The sequence below is a fragment of the Phoenix dactylifera genome, unplaced genomic scaffold, assembly GCF_009389715.1.
Source record: "Phoenix dactylifera cultivar Barhee BC4 unplaced genomic scaffold, palm_55x_up_171113_PBpolish2nd_filt_p 000241F, whole genome shotgun sequence".
NCBI lineage: Eukaryota > Viridiplantae > Streptophyta > Magnoliopsida > Arecales > Arecaceae > Phoenix > Phoenix dactylifera.
The window spans coordinates 576,151-600,792 of record NW_024067738.1 but is presented as its reverse complement, the minus strand read 5'-3'; the positions used below and the strand labels follow the sequence as shown (position 1 = coordinate 600,792).

Below are 24,642 nucleotides of genomic sequence, written 5' to 3'. Positions count from 1 at the left end.
CCTATGCCATTGACTTTCCATTTGATTTCGGTCATAGCCTTACTATTAATATTAAAGATTTGGTTGCAATCCCTGATGACTCTTTTGCTGCACACTCTCCTGCGCCTGATGTTTATCCTATTATTGATTCCATGCCATCTTCGTTTCCTTTTACCCTCCATCGAGCACAAAAAGAGTATATTGATTCTATTTTAGCCGAGCAAATAGTTTTTACCAGTGATGGAGGCATCCAACATTTCCTGGTTCGTTGGCGAGGACGACCAAGGTCCGGCTACACTTGGATCCAGCGCGAGGAGATACCGCCGATTGACCCGGACTTGTTGGAGTACTACCGGGGCTTTACCGAGCCGCTTTCGTCGAGGTCGACTTCTTTCCACCCGAGGAGAGTTGGTGCGGACACCAGTGCCAGGTCAGCCGGTCGCCACAGGATCCAGCCAGCTCAGCGGGTTCCAGCCGATTCTGCCAGTCTGATTTTATTTTAGATTGATTTATTTTATGTTGTTTGGGTTTATTTACATATTGTCATTTGGGTTTATTTGCATATTGTCATTTTAGGAGCTTTTTGGAATTATTTTATTTGTAGGGGTTATTTGTTATTTTGTGACCCTATATATATGGGTCCATCCTCATGTTTAGGGAATGATGAATGAAAATTAGCCTCCTTGTCTTCTTCTTCCCCTTCTCTTCTTCCCTTCTTCTTCTTCCCCTCCTCTTCTTCCCCCTTCCCTCTCCTTCCTGCAGTTGTCCTGCATCACCAGGCCACAGATCGTAGAAGGTTAAACATGCCACACCGTATTTCTCAGATAATTAACTGCATAGGGGTTTAATTGATTATTTGAAATGAATAATAAAGGGTGAAAAAGACTGTCTTCAAGGATCCAGTATTCACCAAATTTGCCGAGATGAAACAATGCCAACTCTTGTTTGACCATTTAGCAGCAAGTCTTATTTTGCCTTAGAAACATGTAACATTTGACTACAATTTATCAAACAAGACTCCCTGATTGCAAAGTTTCAGTACTTTTCAGATGTAATTAATCATCGTGAACATTTTAGTCTTGCAACTTCCAAGACTTGCTAGCAAATAAAGAATGACAGCACGAAAGTCGGAAGCACACCATCAAACCACAAAAAAAGAAAAAAGAACCAAGCAGAACTTCATCTGTGTAGTCAGAAAAGGTGGTCACCCCCCTGCTCATGTAGAGGCAAAACAAAATGAGACAAGAAACATAAAGTTATAAATAATTCTTTGTTAAAAAAAAAAATCAAAAATCCGACCCCCTCCAATTTGGCTTAAACAAGTTTCTTTCCATCATTTCCTATTACCATCCAACTTCAAAATATATAGCTAATTAAATAAAAAGAGGCAACATAAGTGCCCAGCATCTTATGGGTTGTACCCCACTTTTGCAGACGTCAAAAAAAGCAATCAAGAGTTCGAACATACAAAAACTATTCTGGTAACAAAACAAAGTGCTGGGAAACGAGAACAGCATCCTGGACCATGTTCTAAGTAGAATGCATACACAACCAGCCTGATTAAATTTATATGCAGTAATCTCATGCACTAACCATACACCGCTTTTACTACACACCATTCTACTAGACAAAGAGACCTGTTGTTACAGGTCAAGAACTCTGCAACAGGGCTAATATGGGACATTCTTTGGAAGATTTCTGATAACGTTACTCTTCATTCCAATTTTTGAGCGCATAGCCTCTACCCCATTCCGATTCATCTTCCTTAAAACTTTCATCCTCACAGTCCTCTCTTTTGTCTGCATCGTTGCCAACCTCAGAATTCGGTTCCTGCAAGACAGAAGATCGCTGTTTACAGCCGCGACTAACAAAAAAAAAAGAAAAAAAAGAAAGAAATAAGAAAAGAATCAAAGTGAGATTTATAATAAAAGCGGTTCACGTTCAATTCCAATCCTTCAACTATGCATGGTTCATGTTCAATCCAGATGTACCTATTATCTTGCAACCCGCAAAACAACACATGAAAAAAAGAAATCGGATCATCAACAGGGGTTGTAGATTGCATGCAAAGAGATTCACAAACATCATTTCCCCACCCTAGAAAATAGATTACCGACGACATGCAATTTTCCATGATAATTTAAAATAACAATGAGGGGTCACGTACCTCGAAGCTAATGAGATGGCTGGAGCAATATCCCTTGCAGGAGAAGGTCGTGGCTTCTGGCGGTAGTAACGCAGAAATTCCCGAAATCCAAGAATTCGAACAAGAACCCCACCATCAGTCCTTCGTCTTACAATTAGCTCAGATCCTCCAGTTCCAAGCTCAATGCTATTAGCCATATCATTTGCAGACACCAACTGCTTACCATCCGCATCCAAATAGCTATCAAAAGAAAACCATGACCATTCTACGCAATCAGAACAGCACAAAATTTTGAAATTATCCAAAAAAACCAAAATCAATTATCAACATAATTGAATTCCTCGTCTCTTTTTGCAGCATTATCTACTAGTTTTGGACATGTGAGACGCATATGCTTCATTAAAGGAAAAGGGAAAGACTAGAGGGATCAGGGGGCAGAGGTTTAAAAAGTGACTTTGGTACTTCCAGGAACAAGGATAAGCTTTTATGCTCCAGACATGGCTATATTACCAAAACTATGATAACTATAGCCGTTAATTTCTTACAAACCATGATCTGGATCTTGGGTGAGGCTTAGGTACTACCCATGTAGCACTATCATGATACAGTTGCACTAGTTTTGAAATAAAATAACTTTTTCATGAGTGACATGTCCCTTAAAGCACAGATGATCCCAATCAAAATGGTGCTAAACTATCTGGATCTTATTATTGGATAACGATCAGGTAGGACAATAAAATTAACTTATGTATGTATCATATAATCTCCAGGGGTATATGATCAAACTAGATCATCTTATTCAATTAAACCATGTGAAAGCCCATTTCTCAAACTTAAATTTGACTATACAGCATTTACAATTACTCATCTGTCACTAACACAGAGCACAGAAAATTAGCAAGCCCATTAGGGTATTTAACTATAGAAATTAAAGAAAAAGAGATATTCGAGTTTGTGGAATTAAAAGGACAAGGACGACCTTCATAATTTTACAATCATTTGCTAAATCTGATTCTTTTTTTTGGAAAATAATAAAAGTTTCTTCCTGAAAAGATACTGCATTGGTTATATTCTGAATGCTAGTGTGTTTCGTCTTTAAAAACCAGACATGATGTTTGTCTTGTTAGACATGCTATATGTAAGATTATGACCATGGAAACCAGACTTTTACAAGTAGTACTTTCCATTTTCATTCATCTACTTTACAATTGTCTCAATTTTACCACTTTCATACACCTTTATAACTTTAATATTTTTGAAAGAAAGAAGCAAGAATAATGGGATCCACAACCTGATCCAGATATGATCCAATCTGCCTCTTCATGATTTTACAACTCGATCCCAATCCTAGAAACATCGATGATAACAAACCAAATCTTCTACACTGTTCACATCCCTTTATATTTTTGCCATTTTTGAAAGAAATCAGCAAGGACCTCAAGATCCAGGATCTAATCCATATCCAATCCAATCTGCCCCCTCCATTATTTACAACTGGATCCCAACACTAACAATATCGAAAGAAACAATCCGAATCTTTGAGATAGTTAACTTGCATATGACCGATGAAGGAAAAGAGGAAAGACTATTAAAAGATGATTCCATACTTGTTTAAAACCTAAAACTCGAGAAGTTTTGAAGATAACCTGCTGCTGTAATCATAGAAATCTTCCAAGTCCCCATCATCGTCGTCACCTCCATCTCCATATCGTAATTTGCAATGACCTTTGGCTATCATGTGCTTCCTTACAGCTTCCAAGCTTTGAAAAGGATGGCATCTCTCATTGCAATATAAACACACGAAGTCCCTTTTCACCTGGGGAGGGAAAATAAGCAATTGAATGTTTCAGACAGCAAGACTTCATAAATGAGATCTCAAAGTACAACATTCAAAAGATGCAAGTCTCCTCGTTACCTTAAGACTAACATATTTAAGGAGGCCCTTAGGGTTCTTCAGATACTCGACATCAGGTATGAAAAACCCATGCAGCTTATGCATGTGAATCATGCAGCTTTCTATGTCATAATGCTTTTGGTCACATATAAAACAGCATGAAGGGTCCAAGTCTTGAACTTCATCCATGCCATCAGATTGGCCAACACCAGAGACAGAATTTTGTTCATTTACATGCAGATTAGTCAGAGATTCAGATGCAATTGCAGGATCGGATTCTTGAGAAGCTTTCATAGCATGAGCTCGTGATTTGAGATGTTGATCATGGGCTTTGGAGCTCCTATACTCCTTCCCACAAAGAGCACAACTATACAACATTGCAGTTGCACTCAACTGGTTTCTCTCTTCAGCTAGGGCCGACCGCCTAGCCTGAAATAATGCTTCAGTGACCCCTGAAACTCCCGCAACCTGAAGCAAATAAACAGTCAATGTATAATGAAAATTTTCTTTGTGAGAAAACCAATAATATTGTAAGAAAAGCAAATTGAAGCACCCTATATAACCATTAAACAAGAATAACCGCAAAAGAACATGATAATCCAGGGCTTCCAAAATAAAATAATTCATCCTATAAATATTAAATATCATACTATCATGGGACAAATGGATCAACTAAGCACCCCGTCTTTCCTTAACCAGTCAGATGATTTCTTTATTCCAATTATGAACAAAAATTAAAACACAGAGGTTAAAATTTTAGATTAAAATGTAAGGCCAGATGATGTAGACTAAATAATAATAACAATAGAATGCTCTCTCAGCTATACAGATTCAGAACCCACGAGTCCATTACTTCAGTTGACAGGCTGTAGCCAGCAGCTGGACAAAATTAGAAAGCTGCTGATAGCAAAATGAAGTTCAAAGATCTAAAATAGAGCAATTTGGCAACATAGTTCATTATCTGATGGTAAAAGCTAATGATTAGCAATAATGACAACCTGACATTGAAGAAAAGAGTCATCATCATGGTCACATGACAGTAGCAGCCTCAGATAATCAAGAAGTATTTAAAACAAAATTTTGCAAGTGATATCTCTGCTCTTCAACTCAAAATTTTATCTATCTCATTAATTTTACACCTAGGGCCGGTCTAACTCTTAGGCGACTTAGGCGGTCGCCTGAGGCTCCGGCCCAAAAGAAGCCCACCGCAAAGAGAGAGAAGTTGAAATAAAATGAATACCGGAGAGAGAAGGGGAGGAGGGCCGCTTCTTCGGAAGGGATTCCCGCTGAGAGAGGGTCTGGAGCTGCTGGTCGAGCTTCTGAAGCGCTTTCCGGGCCTTCTCCCGGTCGATTTCGAACTGGCTTTCTTCTTTCTCTGGAGGAGGAGAAACACCCCAAGGAGGAGGACCACCACAAGGAGGAAGGGCACAAGGAGGGCATCGTCGAAAAGATCAAGGAGAAGAGCCACGGCGGAGATGAGCATGGACAGAGAAAAAAGAAAAAGGAGGAGGAGAAGAAGAAGCATGGCGAGGGCCACGACGGCCACAGCAGCAGCAGCGACAGCGACTAGATCCGCAGGAGATGCTAAACTGATGCAACATATAAGAAAACCGAACAGAATGAGAAGTTCAGTTACATTATTCTGTATCCCTGGTTACAAAATTAATATCCGAAGAAAGATGAGTGCCCCAATTGTCATGACATCCCTGAAGACATCCTAAATTGCAAGTCAAGCGAAAAAGCAACATTCTAAGCATAAAGAAGGGGAAATCAAGAAAAGTATCCCCCATTCATACAGAATAGCAGGGACCTTGGAACTCTCAGCATGAAACAAAGAATCTATATACATTGTAGTGCCAGTAAAATGGCAGCAGGTTTGCAAAAATGAGAACTGAGAAGGGCAAATTATTCCCGGAATGTAACAGTAAGAGTAGATGGCCTCAAATATGTAACAGAACAAGTCACCATCTCCGGCGACAAGCGCCGGCAGCGGAAGAGGCCGGAAAAGGAAGAACAATAGGGATTTTCGGATCTAAAAACAGAGGATAAAGAGGGCTTTTTCTTCACGAATTTTTCCGGCGAAACCTCGGCCGGCGACAAGGCTTAGGAACAAAGAAATAGAGTAGAAGAAGATCAAGGCTCTTACCTGTGATTCCGGCGAAGGATTGGCTACGTTTTCCGGCGAGCACAAGGAGCCTAGGTCGTCGGCAGTCAAGGGAGGAAAGAGAAGAAGAATGGCTGTGGCTATGAGGATCTTCCAGTGAGAAGAACTAGGGGGGGGTCGATGGTGTTTAAATAGAAGTGGAGGCTAGGAGTCCGTTTCTCCTTCGCCGTGTTCTACCAGGGCCCTTCAGGCCGCCATTTGGATGCTGGGCCGGGCCGGCAGGCCGGCCCCATGAGGCTGAGCCCACACGGTCATAGCATATTCGTTAAGGGGGAGAACCGGAGAAGAAAACAGATATGTCAACCGGAAATCAATCCACACCCACTTAATTCGCATATAAGACATAAAGAAAAACCCTAATTGGCTAAGAGCTGGAAACAGACCCAAATCCCTAACCCGATGAGACAGTCATAGGAAAAGAAGAAATTTAAAACATCGAGAGCCCCGATTGAAGCGAATCGAAAGATACCAAACCCTAGACCTAGCAGTAAGGATGTACGGATTTACTATCTTTCTCTTGAGGTTGTAGCGGTGCCATTCAGATCGGTAGTGAAGCTTCTACTCCACCTCGTCCTGGAACTCCTTGTTGCATGCATTGCACGTCAAAACCGGCATCTCGATCCCAATCTCCTGCCTCTTCCTTTTCGATTTCTCTCCTTATTCAACGTCAGTCTCTAGAGGATGCAGGAAGAAGAATTTGAAGACACCTTTATAACGCCCGAATGATTTCCTGATTCCATGAGCAGTGGCTTAGCCTGTCCGGGAACCCAAGTTTCAAAAATCCTCATCATTTCAAAAAAAAAAAAAGAAGATCAAAATGATCCCAAACATGTCTGATATGGTGCAGTTCTAATTATATTGCAAAGTTAGGTAATGTTGCAGAATAAAATTTGAAAGGGCGAGAAAAAATTGCATAGAAATATATATCATGGAACAACAAAGAAGATTTTAGTGTTTGGTTGAAGAGATACGTATAAAAAGAATAAAGTGCATCAAATTTCATAGCATATTTAAATTCTATCAGAAAACAAAATTATCCTCCATTTTTTATTAGATTAAAAAATAAATAAAGACAGAAAAGTAGTTAAGAAAAATAAGTTTCCACTTACATGATATAACTATTCCATTAGAAAACGGTAAAATAAGGTTAACTGCTCATATTCCCACATGTCCATTCTTATCCACTTTTTTTTTTGATAGAATGGCGACTTACATCAAACACGCATGAGTCCACTGAGAAAGATCAAAAAGAAAAAGTTGACGGAGATAGAAAGAAACAGACTCGAGACTCTCCTAGAAAAACTCTTTCAAATGGTGCCAAACATAGGAGGCAATTCAGTCAGCAGCACTTTTGGTCTTTGGCCCTGATTCACCAATCGAACACGCTATTTGAGTGGCAAATATTTTTATTTCTATAAAAATAGATATTTTTATTCTTTTTCAAAGTGGAAATTGCTTTTTTATTTTTGGTAGAAAGAGGACCAGCAGTTTGATTATAAAATAAAGTATTATAGAGTCCCTAAAGATGGAACTTAGAAACTCTTGATCAGGAAAGATATAATATAACTACAAACACAGACACCACTCAAACTAAACAGGCTATCTTCCAAATCAGTAGGTTCTTCAAGATACGAATATGTGGACATTAATGACTATAGTTAAGGCATCCCCTTCCGACCAATCCTGTTCTGCACTAAGATCAATCACAACCATCTTCAGACCAATCCAAGCTGCAGTAAGCTCTGCATAAGGAATGGATGAGACCACCAATTTTCTACCTCCAGCTCTGATCATTTGTCCAAAATGGTTCCTTATAACAAAATCTACTGCTGCTTGATCAAGGGTAACAACAGCATCAAAGTTAATTTTTAGAACTCCATAAGGAGGGGGCAACCAAGACACATATTTAGTAGATCTAACTTGTATTTGCTGTTGCAAGACACTACTAACCTAGTGCCTTAACAGAGTATCTAGAGCTAACTTTACTTGAATTCCCAAATCCAATTGAAATTTAAACCCAAACCCGAGTGCTGTGGCTGTGGACACAGATTATACATGTCTGACAAAGAAAGGATAAGAGATCTTCGTATGGGCCCAAACAAGCTGATCAGACCAGAGTCCTTGCGCTACAGGAATGCAACTAAGTCTGGTTCATCATCTCAGGAATAATAGGTATATTAGAAATATTAGGGTCCTCAAGCACATTAACTGCATGTCCATTCCCAATCAACCATGTGGTCAATTCTAAATATCATTTCACTAGATCGTGGGACAATTATCCCAATCACTTGACGGAAAAAACTCCAAGCCCCCCTGGTTGTCCGGGCATACACAATGTCCCAAGAGATCATACGGAGCCCTTTTTGATCACGAGGGCGTCCCCCCAAGAAAGCCCGAATTTTTTTTCTTTCTAATTTGGATAAAATTGAAGCAGGCACCAACAACTTTTGGATCTAAACCAGTTTTTATGTTCTAAAGAGTTGGTTTTCTTTTCTTTTTTTTAATAAATTATGTTACTGTAAGCCTATAACCAAAGAGTTGGAGCAGGACAACCTGTGGAGCACCTTATTGAGGGCCAAATATGGGGTGCTCATAGCGGAGGCGGAGTTCCGAGCTGGGCATCACTGCTCCTTCATCTGAAGGGAGATCTGCTCTCACGCCTCGTTAGTACAATTGGAGATCAAGTGGGCGATCGGGGATAGACAATCTATTGATGTTCTGGAGGATAGATGGATGATGGAGCTACCACTAGGTCGAGTGCCGATGATGGTCGATGCGGCGAGGATGGTTGGGCTCGGAGTCAGCAATTTGCTCATCCCTAAAGAGGGCCGGTGGGTCGAGGTGCTAATCAAGGAGGTGTTCGGAATGCAGCTTGCCGAGAGGATCCTAGCTATCCCCCTACCTCAGGGTGCTTTGGAAGACATGCGTATTTGGATGGGCATAGGGAGGTCCAAGGTGCGCTCTGCGGACCTACGTGCAGTGATGAGTGGCGAGGCCTCTAGGCGATTTAATGGTGGATGGATTTGAAAGATATGGGTATACCTCCGAATGGCTCTGTTCACTTGGAAGGTAGCTTGGGATTGTCTGCCGACTAAAAGTCTGCTGGCCAAGAGGAAGGTCAAGGTCTCTCCGCTGTGCGTAGACTGCCCGGAGTCGATGGAGACCATTAGCCATGCTTTGTTTGAGTGCTCACGGGCCACACAGATCTGGAGGAGGGCCTCGTTCCCCTTATCAGAGTCTGTTGTATCAGCTGGAGATCTTATTCGGCTCGTAAGGTCTGCCATATGATCCCCGAGTACCGCTAGGTGAAATATTACTATCATCTCCTTGGCTTATCACATCTAGTTTGATAGAAATGAGAAAGTCTTCGAAAACAGAAGGGCACCCTGAGGTCCATCGTGGAGAAGGCAAGGAACTGTAGTGGTTTAAGCCAAACCTTTACCTACCGATTGATCAATTAGGCAAGGTCGTTAAGAGTGGCCCGTGACTTGGACCCCAAAAAACAAAAAGCAGGTAACTAGGCAAGTCACATTTGAGTTAATACATGACATAGGCACAACCAAATATCACGACCAGGCCACAGACCGCAGAAGGTTAAACATGTCACACACCGTACTTCACAGATGATTAACTGCGTAGGGGTTTAATTGATTATTTGAATGAATAATAAAGCGTGAAAAAGACTGTCTACAAGGATCCAGTATTCACCAAATTTGCAGAGATGAAATAATGCCAACTCTTGCTTGACTATTTAGCAGCAAGTCTTATCTTGCCTTAAAAACATGCAACATTTGACTACAATTTATCAAACAAGACACCCTGATGCCTGATTGCAAAGTACTTTTCAGATGTAATTAATTATCACAATCAGTTTAGTCTTGCAACTTGCAAGACTTGCTAGCAAATACAGAATGACAGCACGAAAGTTGGAAGCACACCATCAAACCACCAAAAAAAAAAAAAAGAAGACCATGCAGAACTTCACCTGTGCAGTCAGAAAGGGTGGTCGTCCCCCTGCTCATGTAGAGGTAAAACAAAATGAGACAAGAAACATAAAGTTTTAAATAATTCTTTGTTGAAAAAAGAAAAAGAAATCCGACCCCGTCCAATTTGGCTTAAACAAGTTTCTTTCCATCATTTCCTATTACCATCCAACTTCAAAATATATATCTAATTAAACAAAAAGAGGCAATATAAGTGCCCAGCATCTTATGGGTTGTACCCCACTTTTGCAGACGTCAAAAAAAGCAATCAAGAGTTTGAACATACAAAAACTATTCTGATAACAAAACAAAGTGCTGGGAAATGAGAACAGCATCATGCGACCATGTTCTAAGTAGAATGCATAAATAACCAGCCTGATTAAATTTATATGCGGCAATCTCATTCACTAACCATACACTGCTTTTACTACACACCATTCTACTAGATGAAGAGACCTGCTGTTACAGGTCAAGAACTCTGCAACAGGGCTAATACGGGACATTATTTGGAAGATTTCTGATAACGTTGCTCTTCATTCCAATTTTTGAGCGCATACCCTCTACCCCATTCCGATTCATCTCCCTTAAAACTTTCATCCTCACAATCCTCTCTTTTGACTGCACCGTTGCCAACCCCAGAATTCGGTACCTGCAAGACAGAAGATCACTGTTTAGAGCCGTGACTAACAAAAAAACAAGAAAAAAAGAGAGAGAGAAATAAGAAAAGAATCAAAGTGAGATTTATAATAAATCCATAACCACAGGTCTCATAAAACATTTTCATTTACTTATAGTATTATTAGTAACTTTCAGTCATGGCATTTATGGAGACAGTTGATAATGATAGTTCCTGTGATGGGCCTCATTGGGAACATAAGAGCCAGTAGGAACCGACCAAGGAAAATCCCAATCCTTCAACTATGCGTGGTTCATGTTCAATCCAGATGTACATATTATATTGCAACCCCCAAAACAACACATGAAAGAAAAAAAGGAATCTGATCATCAACAGGGGGCTGTAGATTGCATGCAAAGAGATTCACAAACATCATTTCCTCACCCTAGAAAATAGACTACCGACGACATGCAATTTTCCATGATAATTTAAAATAAAAATGAGGGGTCACGTACCTTGAAGCTAATGAAATGGCTAGAGCAATATCTCTTGCAGGAGAAGGTCGTGGCTTCTGGCGGTAGTAACGCAGATATTCCCGAGATCCAAGAGTTCGAACAAGAACCCCACCATCAGTCCTTTGTCTTACAATAAGCTCAGATCCTCCAGTTCCAAGCTCAATGCTATTAGCCATATCAGTTGCAGCCACCAACTGCTTACCATCCGCATCCAAATAGCTATCAAAAGAAAACCATAACCATTCTACGCAATCAGAACGGCACAAAATTTTGAAATTATCCACAAAAAGCAAAATCATTTATCAACATAATTGAATTCCTTGTCTCTTTTTGCAGCATTATCTACCAGTTTTGGACACGTGAAATGCATATGCTTGATAGAAGGAAAAGGGACAGACTAGAGGGATCAGGGGGCAGAGGTTTAAAATGTGATTTTGGTACTTCCAGGAACAAGGATGAGGTGAGGCTCAGGTACTACCCATGTAGCACTACCATGATACAATTGCACTCGTTTTGAAATAAAATGACTTTTTCATGAGTGACATGTCCCTTAAAGCACAGTCAACAATAAGAGTCTATACGCATCTACTTCGCAAATGCTACCGAGGTCACATCTGACCTATTCATCTGGATCTTATGATCCCAATCACAAAGGCGCTAAACTATCTGGATCTTAATTTTGGGTACGGATCAGTTAGGACAATAAAATTAATTTCTGTATGTATCATATAATCTCCAGGGATATATGATCAAACTAGATCATCTCATTCAAGTAAACCATGCGAAAGCCCATTTCTCAAACTTAAATTGACTATATAGCATTTACAATTACTCATCTTGCACTAACACCGAGCACAAAAAAGTAGCAAGCTCATTAGGGTATTTAACTATAGAAATTAAAGAAAAAGAGATATTAGAGTTTGTGGAACTAAAAGGACAAGGAAGACCCACACAATTTTACAATCATTTTCTAAATTCGATTCTTTTTTTAGGAAAATAATAAAAATTTCTTCCTGAAAAGATACTGCATTGATTATATTCTGAATGCTAGTGTGTTTCACCTTTAAAAATCAGACATGATGTTCGTCTTGTTAGACATGCTATATTTAAGATTATGACAGTGGAAACCAGACTTTTACAAGTAGTACTTTCCATTTTCATTCATCTACTTTACAATTGTCTCAATTTTACCACTTTCATACACCTTTATAACTTTAATATTTTTGAAAGAAATAAGCAAGAATAATGGGATCCACAACCTGATCCAGATATGATCCAATCTGCCTCTTCATGATTTTACAACTCGATCCCAATCCTAGAAACATCGATGATAACAAACCAAATCTTCTACACTGTTCACATCCCTTTATATTTTTGGCATTTTTGAAAGAAATCAGCAAGGATCTCAAGATCCATGATCTAATCCATATCCAATCCAATCTGCCCCCTCCATTATTTACAACTGGATCCCAACACTAACAATATCGAAAGAAACAATCCGAATCTATGAGACAGTTAACTTGCATATGACTGATGAAGAAAAAGAAGAAAGACTATCAGAAGATGATTCCATACTTGTTTAAACCTAAAAGTCAAGAAGTTTTGAAGATAACCTGCTGCTGTAATCATAGAAATCTTCCAAGTCCCCATCATCGTCGTCACCTCCATCTCCATATCGTAATTTGCAATGACCTTTGGCTATCATGTGCTTCCTTACAGCTTCCAAGCTTTGAAAAGGATGGCATCTCTCATTGCAATATAAGCACATGAAGTCCCTCCTCACCTGGGGAGGGAAAAGAAGCAATTGGAGGTTTCAGTCAGCAAGACTTCATAAACAAGATCTCCAAAGTACAACATTCAAAAGATGCAAGTCTCCTCGTTACCTTAAGACCAACATATGTAAGGAGGCCCTTAGGGTCCTTCAGATACTCGACATCAGGTATGAAAAACCCATGCAGCTTATGCATGTGAACCATGCAGCTTTCTATGCCATGATGCTTTTGGTCACATATAAAACAGCATGAAGGGTCCAAGTCTTCAACTTCATCCATGCCATCAGATTGGTCAGCACCAGAGCCAGAATTTTGTTCATTTACATGCAGATTAGTCAGAGATTCAGATGCCATTTCCAACTCGTCATCTGGGTCGACCTCCACCCATTCATCATCACTCTCTTCACTTTCTTCGTCATCCATTTCTCTCACAGTGGAGGACTGGCTTGGCAATGCTGATTTGTTTGGCATGCGCCCAGTAATTGGCTTAATTATGGTAATTCCTGCAATTGCAGGATCTGATTCTTGAGAAGCTTTCATAGCATGAGCTCGTGATTTGAGATGCTGATCATGAGCCTTGGAGCTCCTATACTCCTTCCCACAAAGAGCACAACCATACAACATTGCAGTTGCACTCAACTGGTTTCTCTCTTCAGCTAGGGCCGACTGCCTAGCCTGAAATAATGCTTCAGTCACCCCTGGGACTCCCGCTACCTGAAGCAAATAAACAGTTAATTTATAATGAAATTTTTCTTTGTGAGAAAACCAATAATATTGTAAGAAAAGCAAATTGAAGCACCCCTATATAACCATTAAACAAGAATAACTGCAAAAGAACATGATAATCAAGGGCTTCCAAAATAAAATAATTCATCCTATAAATATTAAATATCATACTATCATGTGACAAATGTATCAACTAAGCATCCCATCTTTCCTTAACCAGTCAGATGATTTGTTTATTCCAATTATGAACAAAAATTAAAACACAGAGGTTAAATTCTTAGATTAAAATGTAATACAAGGTCAGATGATGTAGCCTAAACAAGGCCCCTAAATAATAACTCTCAGCTATACAGATTCAGAACCCTAGAGCCCATTACTACAGTTGACAGGCTGTAGCCAGCAGCTGGACAAAAGTAGAAAGCTGCTGATAGCAAAATGAAGTTCAAAGATCTAAAATAGAGCAATTTGGCAACATCCGACTATACAAGCTAATGAGTAGCAATAACGACAACCTGACACGAAGAAAACATTCATCATCATGGTCACATGACAGTAGCAGGCTCAGATAATCAAGAGGTATTTAAAACAAAATTTTGCAAGTGTTATCTCTGCTCTTCAACTCAAAAACTTATCTATCTCATTAATTTTACACTACCAGGAGACAGCTCATGCAACATATAAGAAAACCGAACAGCATGAGAAGTTCAGTTACATTATTCTGTATCCCTGGTTACAAAATTAATATCCGAAGAGAGATGAGTTCCCCAATTGTCATGACATCCCCGAAGATATCCTAAATTGCAAGTCAAGTGAAAAAGCAACATGCTAAGCATAAAGAAGGGGAAATCAAGAAAAAGATCCCCATTAATACAGAGTAGCAGGGACCCTGGAACTCTCAGCATGAAACCAAGAATCTATATACATTGTAGTGCCAGGAAAATGGCAGCAGGTTTGCAGAAATGAGAACTGAGAAGGGAAAATTATTCCAGGAATGTAAAAGTAAGAGTAGATGGCCTCATAAATGTACACATGAACATATGCACTTTAATCCAACATCCTCTAGGGCAAACCTAAGAATAGCAGGCAAAGTTCTTCAGCTTATCGCAGAAGATGCTAACAATAACCATTAAATTCGCAAAAAGAAGTCACTCATCTCTAACTTCTCACTCATGGTTAGCGTGCATATATCCTGTTCATGATTTTGAATAATGTGCAATGCAATATGCAATCAAATATTTCATGAAAGCATAACTTAGAAATACCATGTACATTTACATTTACCTCGATTATATGGAGTAACTTTGTCATAAAGCTTCTGTACTGGATTTTTTTTTTTCAAAAAACAATAATTACAATTGTATTTGACCATCAAGTTGCAGAACATGAAGATCCATGTCAAGAGTTGAGTGGCAAAACTCCCAAAATCACTCTATCATTTCATTGCACATTTTCTCAATGAGGTCAAAAGATGCTTCTAGACTGTATCAGCCTTCCTAAGTCTATAGTCTTAGATAACAGTACCCGGACCGGGGGAATATATTCTATCGAAGTTCAGGCTTAGTAAAATTTTAGCACTCTTCCAGTCCAGCTGATGCCACAAACAAGTTAAGGAGAAAAATTGAGGATTGACATTTGAAACCCAATGGTGGGGCTCCGGCGATGTCCTAAAGGGGCACAGGGGACAAGTCACCATCTCCGGCGACAAACGCCGGCAGCGGAGGAGGCCGGAACAGGAAGAACAATAAGGATTTTCGGATCTAAAAACAGAGGATAAACAGGGCTTTTTCTTCACAATTTTTTCCGGCGAAACGTGGGCCGGCGACAAGGCTTATGAACAAAGAAATAGAGGAGAAGAAGATCAAGGCTCTTACCTGTGATTCCGGCGAAGGATTGGCTACGTTTTCCGGCGAGCACAAGGTATGTCAACCGGAAATCAATCCACACCCACTTAATTCGCATACAAGACGTAAAGAAAAACCCTAATTGGCTAAAAGCTGGAAACACCCCCAAATCCCTAACCCGATGAAACAAGTCGAAGGAAAAGAAGAAATTTATAAAATCGAGAACCCCGATCGAAGCGAATCGAAAGATACCAAACCCTAGCCCTAGCAGCAAGGATGTACGGATTTACTACCTTTCTCTTGAGGTTGTAGCGGTGCCATTCAGATCGGTAATGAAGCTTCTGCTCCACCTCGTCCTGGAACTCCTTGTTGCACGCGTTGCACGTCAAAACCGGCATCTCGATCCCGATCTCGATCTCCTGCCTCTTCCTCTTCGATTTCTCTCCTCCTTATTCGACGTCAGTCTCCAGAGGATGCGGGAAGAGGAATCTGAGGACACCTTTGGTCCAGGGGAAAAACCCTTTTACATATATAGAGGGGCGGCGTCTCGGAATGAAGGATACGCGGGGATGACGGCACGTGGCGGCGAGGCGGTTCGTTCGAAGCCGAAATCGGATCAGGACCGCAGGATGCTTGAGGGACGACGGAGAAATAAGTAATCAGATCGGGCGGCTCAATTTTTTTTAAAAAAAATGAGGTTAGTTGGGTCATTTTAGCTGGACCGGGCCAGCCATAATTGTTTGTGTTGGGCTGGTCTTTCTCAGTGTCCAATTATTGATGAGAGGAAAGAAAACTATTTATTCAACATTCAAAATAAAAAAATTAGTAATGAAAATTCTAAAACAAATCGTTACTATTAATGTTATCATCAAGAATACAACCTCGTCTTGATCCAGTCTTCAATATACAAATAAATAATGTTTATATGCCACCAATTATTTGATGTTTTTTTTGCCCATCCATATATGATATTATTTTCTTATAGTTTTATGCTGGTTGTAAAAAAATAGAAAAAAAAAAGCTTAGGAGTAAATTTTTTCATCAAACGGTCCTGTTAATTCTGTGTTCTTGTCCATCTTTCCCCATTATAAATTTATAATGGCAAATCTCAAACACTGTAGCATTCTACTTTATTGTTAAATAAACGTAAGAGTACTGAATTGCAAAAAAAATGGCTGTTGTTCAATTCTTCTCTAAAAGGCTGACCGTTTTCTTTTTCTTTTATAATGGAAAGTAATATTTTGCTAGCATTCTGTTGTTTTTTTTTTTTTTTTTTTTTTTTGTATATCGGCTACTCACACTAATTTCACACAAGCATTACCATCAGAAGCAAGAAAAAGAATATGACACAAAGGTAGAGGAACAATTTTGCTAGACATTGGTGTAGCTGAAACATTACTTTGCTACATCAGACCTTTTTTTTCCCTGATAGTTTGCTGCATGAGACCTTTGTTAGCTCATAAGAATCGAGCCACCGCGATGCAACGTATGGCATTTCAAGCTAAAATATCTCCTCCTAAGTTGCTTGCTTCTGATATGGTTAGAGTAAGAACATAATGAAGGCTAGGCTACCGAATTGTCCTCTTAGTTAGAGGTGTTTTAGTTGAACATTCTCCATTTCCTTGATGTGGTTTTTTGTTAATTTTCAGACTCGATCCAGGTCTTTGATATCAAACATAAATAGATATGTATGGAGATATATGGTAAAGCTATGACTGAGCAATTGCTCCATGTCATGACGCCATGGCAATGGACTTGGCAAGAAAATGCAAAGGTTGTATGGAGGACAATTATGATGTTCGCAATGGCTAAAAACCATTTGAGTCAAGGAATAAGTACTTGAAATTTTTTTTGGAATCAGAGTAGTGAATTAAAAGAATGCTATCTGAGTCGAGTCATGCAGGTCTTGTGCCATGAAGATTAAAGGAGGCTAATTATGATGAGGTGCTGAAATTTCTACTATTAATTAAATTTGATGAATTCTTGATGGACTAGAAAACCAAAAGTTATGGAATCATGATGGTTCAAGATAGAGGACTTAAAGCAAATATCATGAAATGAACGGCCCAAAGTAGAGGGCAAAAAATAAAGAGGAAGAAGAATAGAAAAAAAGAGGGGGAACAAAGAAAAACAAAGGAAAGAAATGTCCCATAAAAAATGAGCCAAATCTGCAAGACTAGCTGATATGATGTAGCCAATAATGATCTTTTGTGTCCAAAAGATCAGAATGCAATCTTCTTCTTTTTTTCACAAAAAAAGTTAAAAGATCAGAATGCAATCGATCAATGCTTCAAGGCAGACAGCCAGCGTCACCATCACCGCTAAAACAACTGACTGCTACTGTGTACAAGGACTCAAACTTGAAAGGGCCCCAATTGAGAAGTTCCTTGTGGACATCCAAAGAGAGAAGCCTGCTGGATTTACACCTCAGGATCTGATTAATTTCACTCAGAACTAATGCGGAGAGATGGGGTTCAGGTGGTTTTGGAGCAGTTTACAAGGATAGACAGTTCCCTGATGGGGTCTAGGTTGCAGCTAAGGTCCTCCATGGAACCTTGAATAAAAGAGCTGAGGAGCAATTCATGGCAGAAGTTGGCACGATTGGAAGAACTTATCACATCAATTTAGTCAGGCTCTTTTGATTCGGTGTCAATAAATGGTGAAAACACTAGTATACTAGTCCATGGAGAATGGATCACTTGACGAATACTTATTTGATGAGGTCCAGGGGATTGAATGGGGAGGTCACAGAAGATTGCAACTGGAATCAGATACTGAAGGAGGGTCAAGTGAAGATAGCCCATTATGACATAAAGCCAGCTAATGTTCTTTTCATTGCAAACTTCTCTTCCAAGGTTGCAGATTTTAGATCGGCAAGCCTTCTTTGCAATAGAAAGAACTATCATGTCACAATAACTGGAGGTAGTGGGGCTCCTGGCAATGCTGAATCAGAGATATGGATGCCATTGCCTGTGACTCGTAAGTGCCATGTCTCAAGCTTTGGCATTCTTCTATCTGAGATCTTGGGAAGGAGGAACCTTGATACACAGGCTTAAGAGTCAGGAGTGGTTCCAAAAATGGGGCAAATGGAAACCATAATGTTGCATTCTGGAATCCAAACAAGGGATCGAGGGAAAGGCAGATAGAACATGCAAAGTAGAATTATGGTGTGTTCAATATCAGCCAGAAGCAAGACCTTCGATGAACAGTGTTTTGAGGTGGTGTAAGCGGGAAGAGCCATGTCCAACAAAAATCATATGGGGTGTAGAGTCGCCAGTCTCGTGATTAAAAAAAAATATATAGCAACCTCTTTCTTCTTCATTTCTCAGGTATATACTATATGGTTAGATAATATATACTGAGTAAATTAATCATCTAGTAATGATGAACACCATATTTTACTTAGAGATGTGTATTGGCTTGTTAGATGACTAATTTGTTTGATATGTATCACTTAGCTATGAAGTGTGTATTGATAAAAAGCATATTCTAAAAACTGTGTATCAATTTATCTAGAGGTGTGTATTGAATCACTGCTAGGTATATATCAAAAAGGCTTGCAATATATATCTTTTACACTATGGGTAAAGCTTTGCTGGCACCATCTTTGTCCTCTCTTTCTTCTCCTTCTTGGATGGGTATGAGATTCATATAATCTTTTACAAGTCAAACCATACTGAGCTACTCTGCTTATGGCATTAATCTCATGGATTACGGTAAGCTGTACCTCTCTTTTTATCAAGGTCCCTATGTATATATTTCTTACTTTCCTAGATTTGATTAGAAATTTTTGAGTTGTACAAGGTCTAACATCAGAGAAACCAAGCACGCCTCTTAACACACTGTTTCATATTAAACCCTAAAAAGTAGAAAACCACTTTAGTGATAGGTATTATTTTTCCAACTCATGTTATTATAGGTATTTTTTGTTTCTTTCTAACATGAAAATTCTTCTCCCTCCAGCCCCTAGATGTAATATTGTTGTCCAAGGAGACAACTCAAAGGGGGGGGGGGGGGGGGATGAATTGGGTTTTAATTAAATCTTGGCCAATTAAAAGTATAATGAGTAATTAACTAAATCTAATGCAAGCAGAATAGTTAGATTACTAGATGCAGTGAGTGAAGTGAGAGAAAGAGACAATTAGCCAATACAAAACACGGTAAAATTTATAGTGGTTCGGAGCCAACCCTTGCTTCTACATCCACTCCCCAAGCCGCACTTGGGAGTTCACTATAATCCCTAGAATTACAGCCGGTTGTTTTACAAGCTCACAACCTAACTTGTTGTTTTCACGAGATCACAACGAACTCGGTCGGTTTTTCCAGGCTCACCGACTAGAACCAACCGATTGTTTTTCCGGGTTCACAATCAAACCCAGTTGGTTTTTCCCGGTTCACCAACCACAACCTTACACCGTTGGTTTTTCCTTCGGCTCACCAACAAACCTTACAACCCTTGATTCAATCCCCTGATTGAATCAAGTAAGAAAAACAAAGTTTGGGATTTCACAAAGAAAGCTTCTAAAAAAGCAGATGTGAAAACAATAAATGCAAAGTAAAGTTAGAAGCCCTCAAACAGAGTTTAGTTGGGGAAGTAGGGGGCTTCTCGATTTCTGAGTCTCCTCTGAAAGGACTGAAGATTGGAGGACAGTAGTAGAGCCTTGAATGTGAAGGAATTACTTCTTAGATTGAGTTGAATGCACCTCTTCCTTCTTTTTCTTGTATTTACTCTTAAGAAGCTCTTGGTATGTGGAAATGCCTTTTTGCTTGAATGGAATAACTCACTTATTATCTACTACTGTTTACTCTGGCTATTTAAACTGTTCCCTACGAAAAATAGTCGTTGGAGACTGATTTGTACCCGTTCTGTACAGTCTGCACATCCTGACAATGTATCCGTTGGGGTCGGAGTCGACTCACTCGATCTGGAGTCGACTCGGCTGTTGCTTGAGTCGACTCATGCTTTACTGGAGACGACTCGCACACTGTTCAGGATTTGAATTAAAGTGTTGTCCCGTCCTGGAGTCGACTCGCCAATATCTGGAGATGACTCGGCACTTTTGGAGACGGCTCGTTCTCAGGGTTCCAGAAATCCATTTATCTGCTTTTCTCTCTCGAGTCGACTCGGGTTCTCTTGGAGTCGACTCGGCTCTCAGAGTCCGAAAAGCCGATCCTCTGTCTGTTGATCAGAACTGCCTCGGAGTCGACTCGCACTTTGTTGGAGTCGACTCGGCTGACTTGGGGTCGACTCTGGAGCACTTGGAGTCGACTCGTTCACAGGGTCTCCGAAAATGGTTCTCTGTCTGTTGATCTGATCTGCCTCGGAGTCGACTCGCACTTTATTGGAGTCGACTCGGCTGACTTGGGAGTCGACTCTGGAGCACTTGGAGTTGACTCGTTCACAGGGTCTCCGAAAATGGTTCTCTGTCTTTCAGACTTGCTTTCCTCTGGGAGTCGACTCGGATATAACTGGGAGTCGACTCTCCAAATATTGGAGTCGACTCGTAACCTTCTGGAGTCGATTCGGTAACAGGGTCTAAAAAAACCATCGTTCTGTCTTTCTGTCTATTACCCTTTGGAGTCGACTCAGAACCGTCGGGAGTCGACTCGACAAGCATCGGAGTCGACTCAAAACCTGTTGGAGTCGACTCGGTGACAGGGTCTGAAATTCATATTTCTGTCCTTCTGTCTATTCTCAGTTGGAGTCGACTCGTAGTGTACCAGAGTCGACTCGAGCTTATGCCAGAACCTCTGAAACACTTGGAGTCGACTCGTAATCTTCCGGAGTCGACTCGAGCTTCAGACTTTGGTTCAAATTGAGTTCAATACTTAGCCAAATTACTTTGAACCAAGGCTCGAGGCACTTAAGCAGAAATTCACATATATTTGCCTGAAACACTAGATTAAATTCATTAGTGCAACATAAAATATACTCAAATGCTTTGAGCTCATCAAAATCAAATAGGGGTATAATCAATCACTCCACAAATATATCTAAAGATTTGTTTTGTATGAAACCCTGGAAAACCCAAGCAGTGTTATCCAGGTGATAAATCTAATATAGATTTCTCTTTTTTTTGGTTCATAGGTAAGATCTATAATATTGCACCAAAAGTTTGCTATACTATTATGTACTATTTTATAGGGCATATCGTACCACATTATTATTGAACCGAGGTTTAGTACGAAGTACGAAGGGCAAACCAAATCTCTGTGAAGTAGGCACCGTACTAAATATATGGATATTGTGCCAGTACTATGGTACTGATATCAGGTCGGTGTCAAGATGATCCTTCTTTCATGATGATCAACTGCTGTAGGTGAACGGAATTCACATTTCCCGGAGAGAAGAGAAAATTGTGTAGCACAAACCATCACCAAATTAATATTGTAATGTTGGAATATTTAGTACAACAATGAATTTTAAATGTACAAGCACTTCACAATGATTTACTTACTCCTTTCACTAACTTCTTTAGCCTCTGCTCACCCAGATGAACAGCTTGTACTTCCACTCCGTAGAACTGAGCCTGCATTGTACCAGACCATGTGAGCAAATGGGTTTGTAGGTGGCATAATTTCATCTTCCCCCTCCAACATCCTCACCACGCTACTCATTGAAGGTCTTGCTTCCGGTTGATACTGAACACACCACAGTGCCACCTTACACATTCTCTCTGCCTTCTCTCCATCCTTTTGTTCAATTCCAGAGATTTTTAGTATTCTCTCCATTTGCCCCTCTTGAAGCCTCTCCCAAACCCATTTTGGGAACCACTCTTGACTTTCGGTATTCTGGAAATTGAGATTTCTCCTCCTCCCCAAGATCTCGAACAGAAGCATCCCAAAACTGTAGACATCACATTTATGAGTCACGGGCAATGGCATCCACAGCTCTGGCGCGGCATAACCAGGAGTTCCCCTGGCTCCTGTCATCGTGACATGAGTGCTCTCTCTGTTGCAGAGCTTTGCCAACCCAAAATCAGCTACCTTGGGAGAGAAATTTGCAGTGAGAAGAACATTTCCTGGTTTTATATCATAATGGACTATCTTCTGTTGACACTCTTCATGTAAGTATCTGATTCCCTTGGCAGTCCCGATTGCTATCTCATGTAGCCTCGCCCATTCTATGCTGTGGTTCTCATCAAATAAGAACTTGTCAAGCGATCCATTCTCCATGTATTCGTACACCAGAGCTTTATCTGTTGTCTCAAAGCAAAATCCATATAGCCTGACTAGATTGATATGATACGTTCTGCCTATGGTGCTCACTTCTGCCATGAACTGCTCCTCTGCTCTCCTATCCAATGTTTTATGGAGGACCTTAACTGCCACCTGCACGCCATTAGGAAATCGTCCTTTGTAGACTACGCCAAAGCCACCTGAGCCTAGTTTCTCTGAATAGTTTCGAGTGAAGTCTTTCAGATGTTCAGGAGTAAATCTCATGGGCTTCTCTTTCAATATGTCATCAAGGAACCTGTTGATTGATTCCATTTCAATCTTCCAATCCATGTTCAAGGTAGAAGCAAGTGGTGTAGTTGCAGTGTTGTCTCTTCTTGTCTGCATCAATGCATTGTTCAATTTTGTTTTGTTTATCTCGACACATTTGTAGATAAAATAGGCTACGGCAATTGCCACTGTGCCTGCTGCAAGTATTGCAACTGAAAGAATCGAAGGAAATGTGACTGAGAATTTGACACATTGTGAAGTATTCATGTGAGAATTACATCAGGAATTAGAGTTGGCTTACTGATGGAAATGCCTGCAGGAGGGCCAGCCATATCTGTAAAGGGTGGAAAGAAAGGAGAGGGGTTTAATATTGGAATCTGCAGCAATAGAACCAAAGCTTGGTTAAAACACATGGAAAGTATACTAGTGGCACCAATGTGGGGGGAGTAAAAAATCTTCTTCTTTTCTTCCTTTCACTACTTGAACGTTTGTACTGTAGTAATTTGTGTGTCTAAAAGGACTTACATTTCTTGATGGCAAAAGTAGAACTAGCTATATTGCTATATTGCAGTGTTGTCTCTTCTTGTCTGCATCAATGCATTGTTCAATTTTGTTTTGTTTATCTCGACACATTTGCAGATAAAATAGGCTACGGCAATTGCCACTATGCCCGCTGCAAGTATTGCAACTGAAAGAATCGAAGGAAATGTGACTGAGAATTTGACACATTGTGAAGTATTCATGTGAGGATTACATCAGGAATTAGAGTTGGCTTACTGATGGAAATGCCTGCAGGAGGGCCAGCCATATCTGTAAAGGGTGAAAAGAAAGGAGAGGGGTTTAATATTGGAATCTGCAGCAATAGAACCAAAGTTAGGTTAAAACACATGGAAAGTATACTAGTGGCACCAATGTGGGGGGAGTAAAAAATCTTCTTCTTTTCTTCCTTTCACTACTTGAACGTTTGTACTGTAGTAATTTGTGTGTCTAAAAGGACTTACATTTCTTGATGGGAAAAGTAGAACTAGCTATATTGCTATGCCTAGTGGTAGTGGTACTGGGATTGATGAATGTCCTTGTGTTGCATGATTCTCTCTTTATATTGTCTTTATATCCTATCTCAAGGAATTATGACCATGAATGATCTGTATTTGATTAAAGATAAGCGTCTTTGTGAACCCACTTAAATATTTAACTATCAAATCTCAAGTAACTCATTACAAATTTTGATAAGACTTTGATCAAAGAATTGTGTACATAATATGAAAATGATTCATATGACTACGGAAGCCCTTTCAGAACTTAGGGAGGACTAGAAACAGTTGATCGTTAGATTTAGGGTAGAACACTTAGATGTCGTGGCATATTTAGAAGGCAACTGGCAAGCAGTCAACAACCAATTTGTTAGGCATGTAACTAACTATTTGAAAAGGGTCAAGTCTTTGCATACCTGAACTAATTGCTGAGCTTCTTTTCCCTTTTTTTTTTTTTTTTTTTTTTTTTCAGTTTCTCCATTTTGATGATCGCTGCAGGCTTGTGTCTTACTAAGTTATGTTCCAT

General features: G+C 39.9%; 4 protein-coding genes across 4 annotated transcripts; 1 reads left to right on the top strand and 3 right to left on the bottom strand.

Moving 5' to 3' along the window:
- Nucleotides 1-1,287: 1,287 nt before the first annotated feature.
- Nucleotides 1,288-6,288, bottom strand: LOC103696939 (cytoplasmic 60S subunit biogenesis factor REI1 homolog 2-like). The gene is made up of 6 exons (XM_008778668.3): nucleotides 6,166-6,288; nucleotides 5,260-5,608; nucleotides 4,041-4,487; nucleotides 3,772-3,941; nucleotides 2,147-2,365; nucleotides 1,288-1,809 (listed from the first exon to the last, which is right to left on the bottom strand). The coding sequence occupies exons 2-6, from the start codon at nucleotides 5,542-5,544 to the stop codon at nucleotides 1,650-1,652; spliced, it is 1,281 nt and encodes a 426-aa protein (XP_008776890.1). The 5' UTR covers nucleotides 5,545-5,608; nucleotides 6,166-6,288; the 3' UTR covers nucleotides 1,288-1,649.
- A 4,004-nt stretch (nucleotides 6,289-10,292) lies between these two features.
- Nucleotides 10,293-16,165, bottom strand: LOC103696940 (cytoplasmic 60S subunit biogenesis factor REI1 homolog 1-like). The gene is made up of 5 exons (XM_008778669.3): nucleotides 15,930-16,165; nucleotides 13,181-13,783; nucleotides 12,911-13,080; nucleotides 11,298-11,516; nucleotides 10,293-10,815 (listed from the first exon to the last, which is right to left on the bottom strand). The coding sequence occupies exons 1-5, from the start codon at nucleotides 16,032-16,034 to the stop codon at nucleotides 10,656-10,658; spliced, it is 1,257 nt and encodes a 418-aa protein (XP_008776891.1). The 5' UTR covers nucleotides 16,035-16,165; the 3' UTR covers nucleotides 10,293-10,655.
- Nucleotides 16,166-18,326: 2,161 nt separating this feature from the next.
- Nucleotides 18,327-18,692, top strand: LOC103696941 (rust resistance kinase Lr10-like). Its single transcript, XM_008778670.2, has one exon. The coding sequence runs from the start codon at nucleotides 18,327-18,329 to the stop codon at nucleotides 18,690-18,692; it is 366 nt and encodes a 121-aa protein (XP_008776892.1).
- Nucleotides 18,693-22,024: 3,332 nt separating this feature from the next.
- Nucleotides 22,025-23,303, bottom strand: LOC103696942 (rust resistance kinase Lr10-like). Its single transcript, XM_017840550.3, has one exon. It carries the CDS (start codon nucleotides 23,197-23,199, stop codon nucleotides 22,123-22,125), a length of 1,077 nt encoding a protein of 358 aa, XP_017696039.3. The 5' UTR covers nucleotides 23,200-23,303; the 3' UTR covers nucleotides 22,025-22,122.
- Nucleotides 23,304-24,642: the final 1,339 nt, after the last annotated feature.

Bases quoted from the DNA above. Each gene is read 5' to 3' on its own strand.
- LOC103696939 (XM_008778668.3), bottom strand. From the start codon at position 5,544: ATGCTTCTTCTTCTCCTCCTCCTTTTTCTTTTTTCTCTGTCCATGCTC. The intron at 3,942-4,040 runs GTAACGAGGAGA...TTCCCTCCCCAG, and splicing joins TTAAATATGTTAGTCTTAAG to GTGAAAAGGGACTTCGTGTG. The intron at 2,366-3,771 runs GTTATCTTCAAA...TTCTTTTGATAG, and splicing joins TTCTATGATTACAGCAGCAG to CTATTTGGATGCGGATGGTA.
- LOC103696941 (XM_008778670.2), top strand. From the start codon at position 18,327: ATGGATCACTTGACGAATACTTATTTGATGAGGTCCAGGGGATTGAAT.
- LOC103696940 (XM_008778669.3), bottom strand. From the start codon at position 16,034: ATGCCGGTTTTGACGTGCAACGCGTGCAACAAGGAGTTCCAGGACGAG. The intron at 13,784-15,929 runs GTAGTAAATCCG...TATTTGCTTCAG, and splicing joins GCTACAACCTCAAGAGAAAG to GTAGCGGGAGTCCCAGGGGT. The intron at 11,517-12,910 runs GTTATCTTCAAA...TTCTTTTGATAG, and splicing joins TTCTATGATTACAGCAGCAG to CTATTTGGATGCGGATGGTA.
- LOC103696942 (XM_017840550.3), bottom strand. From the start codon at position 23,199: ATGCAGACAAGAAGAGACAACACTGCAACTACACCACTTGCTTCTACC.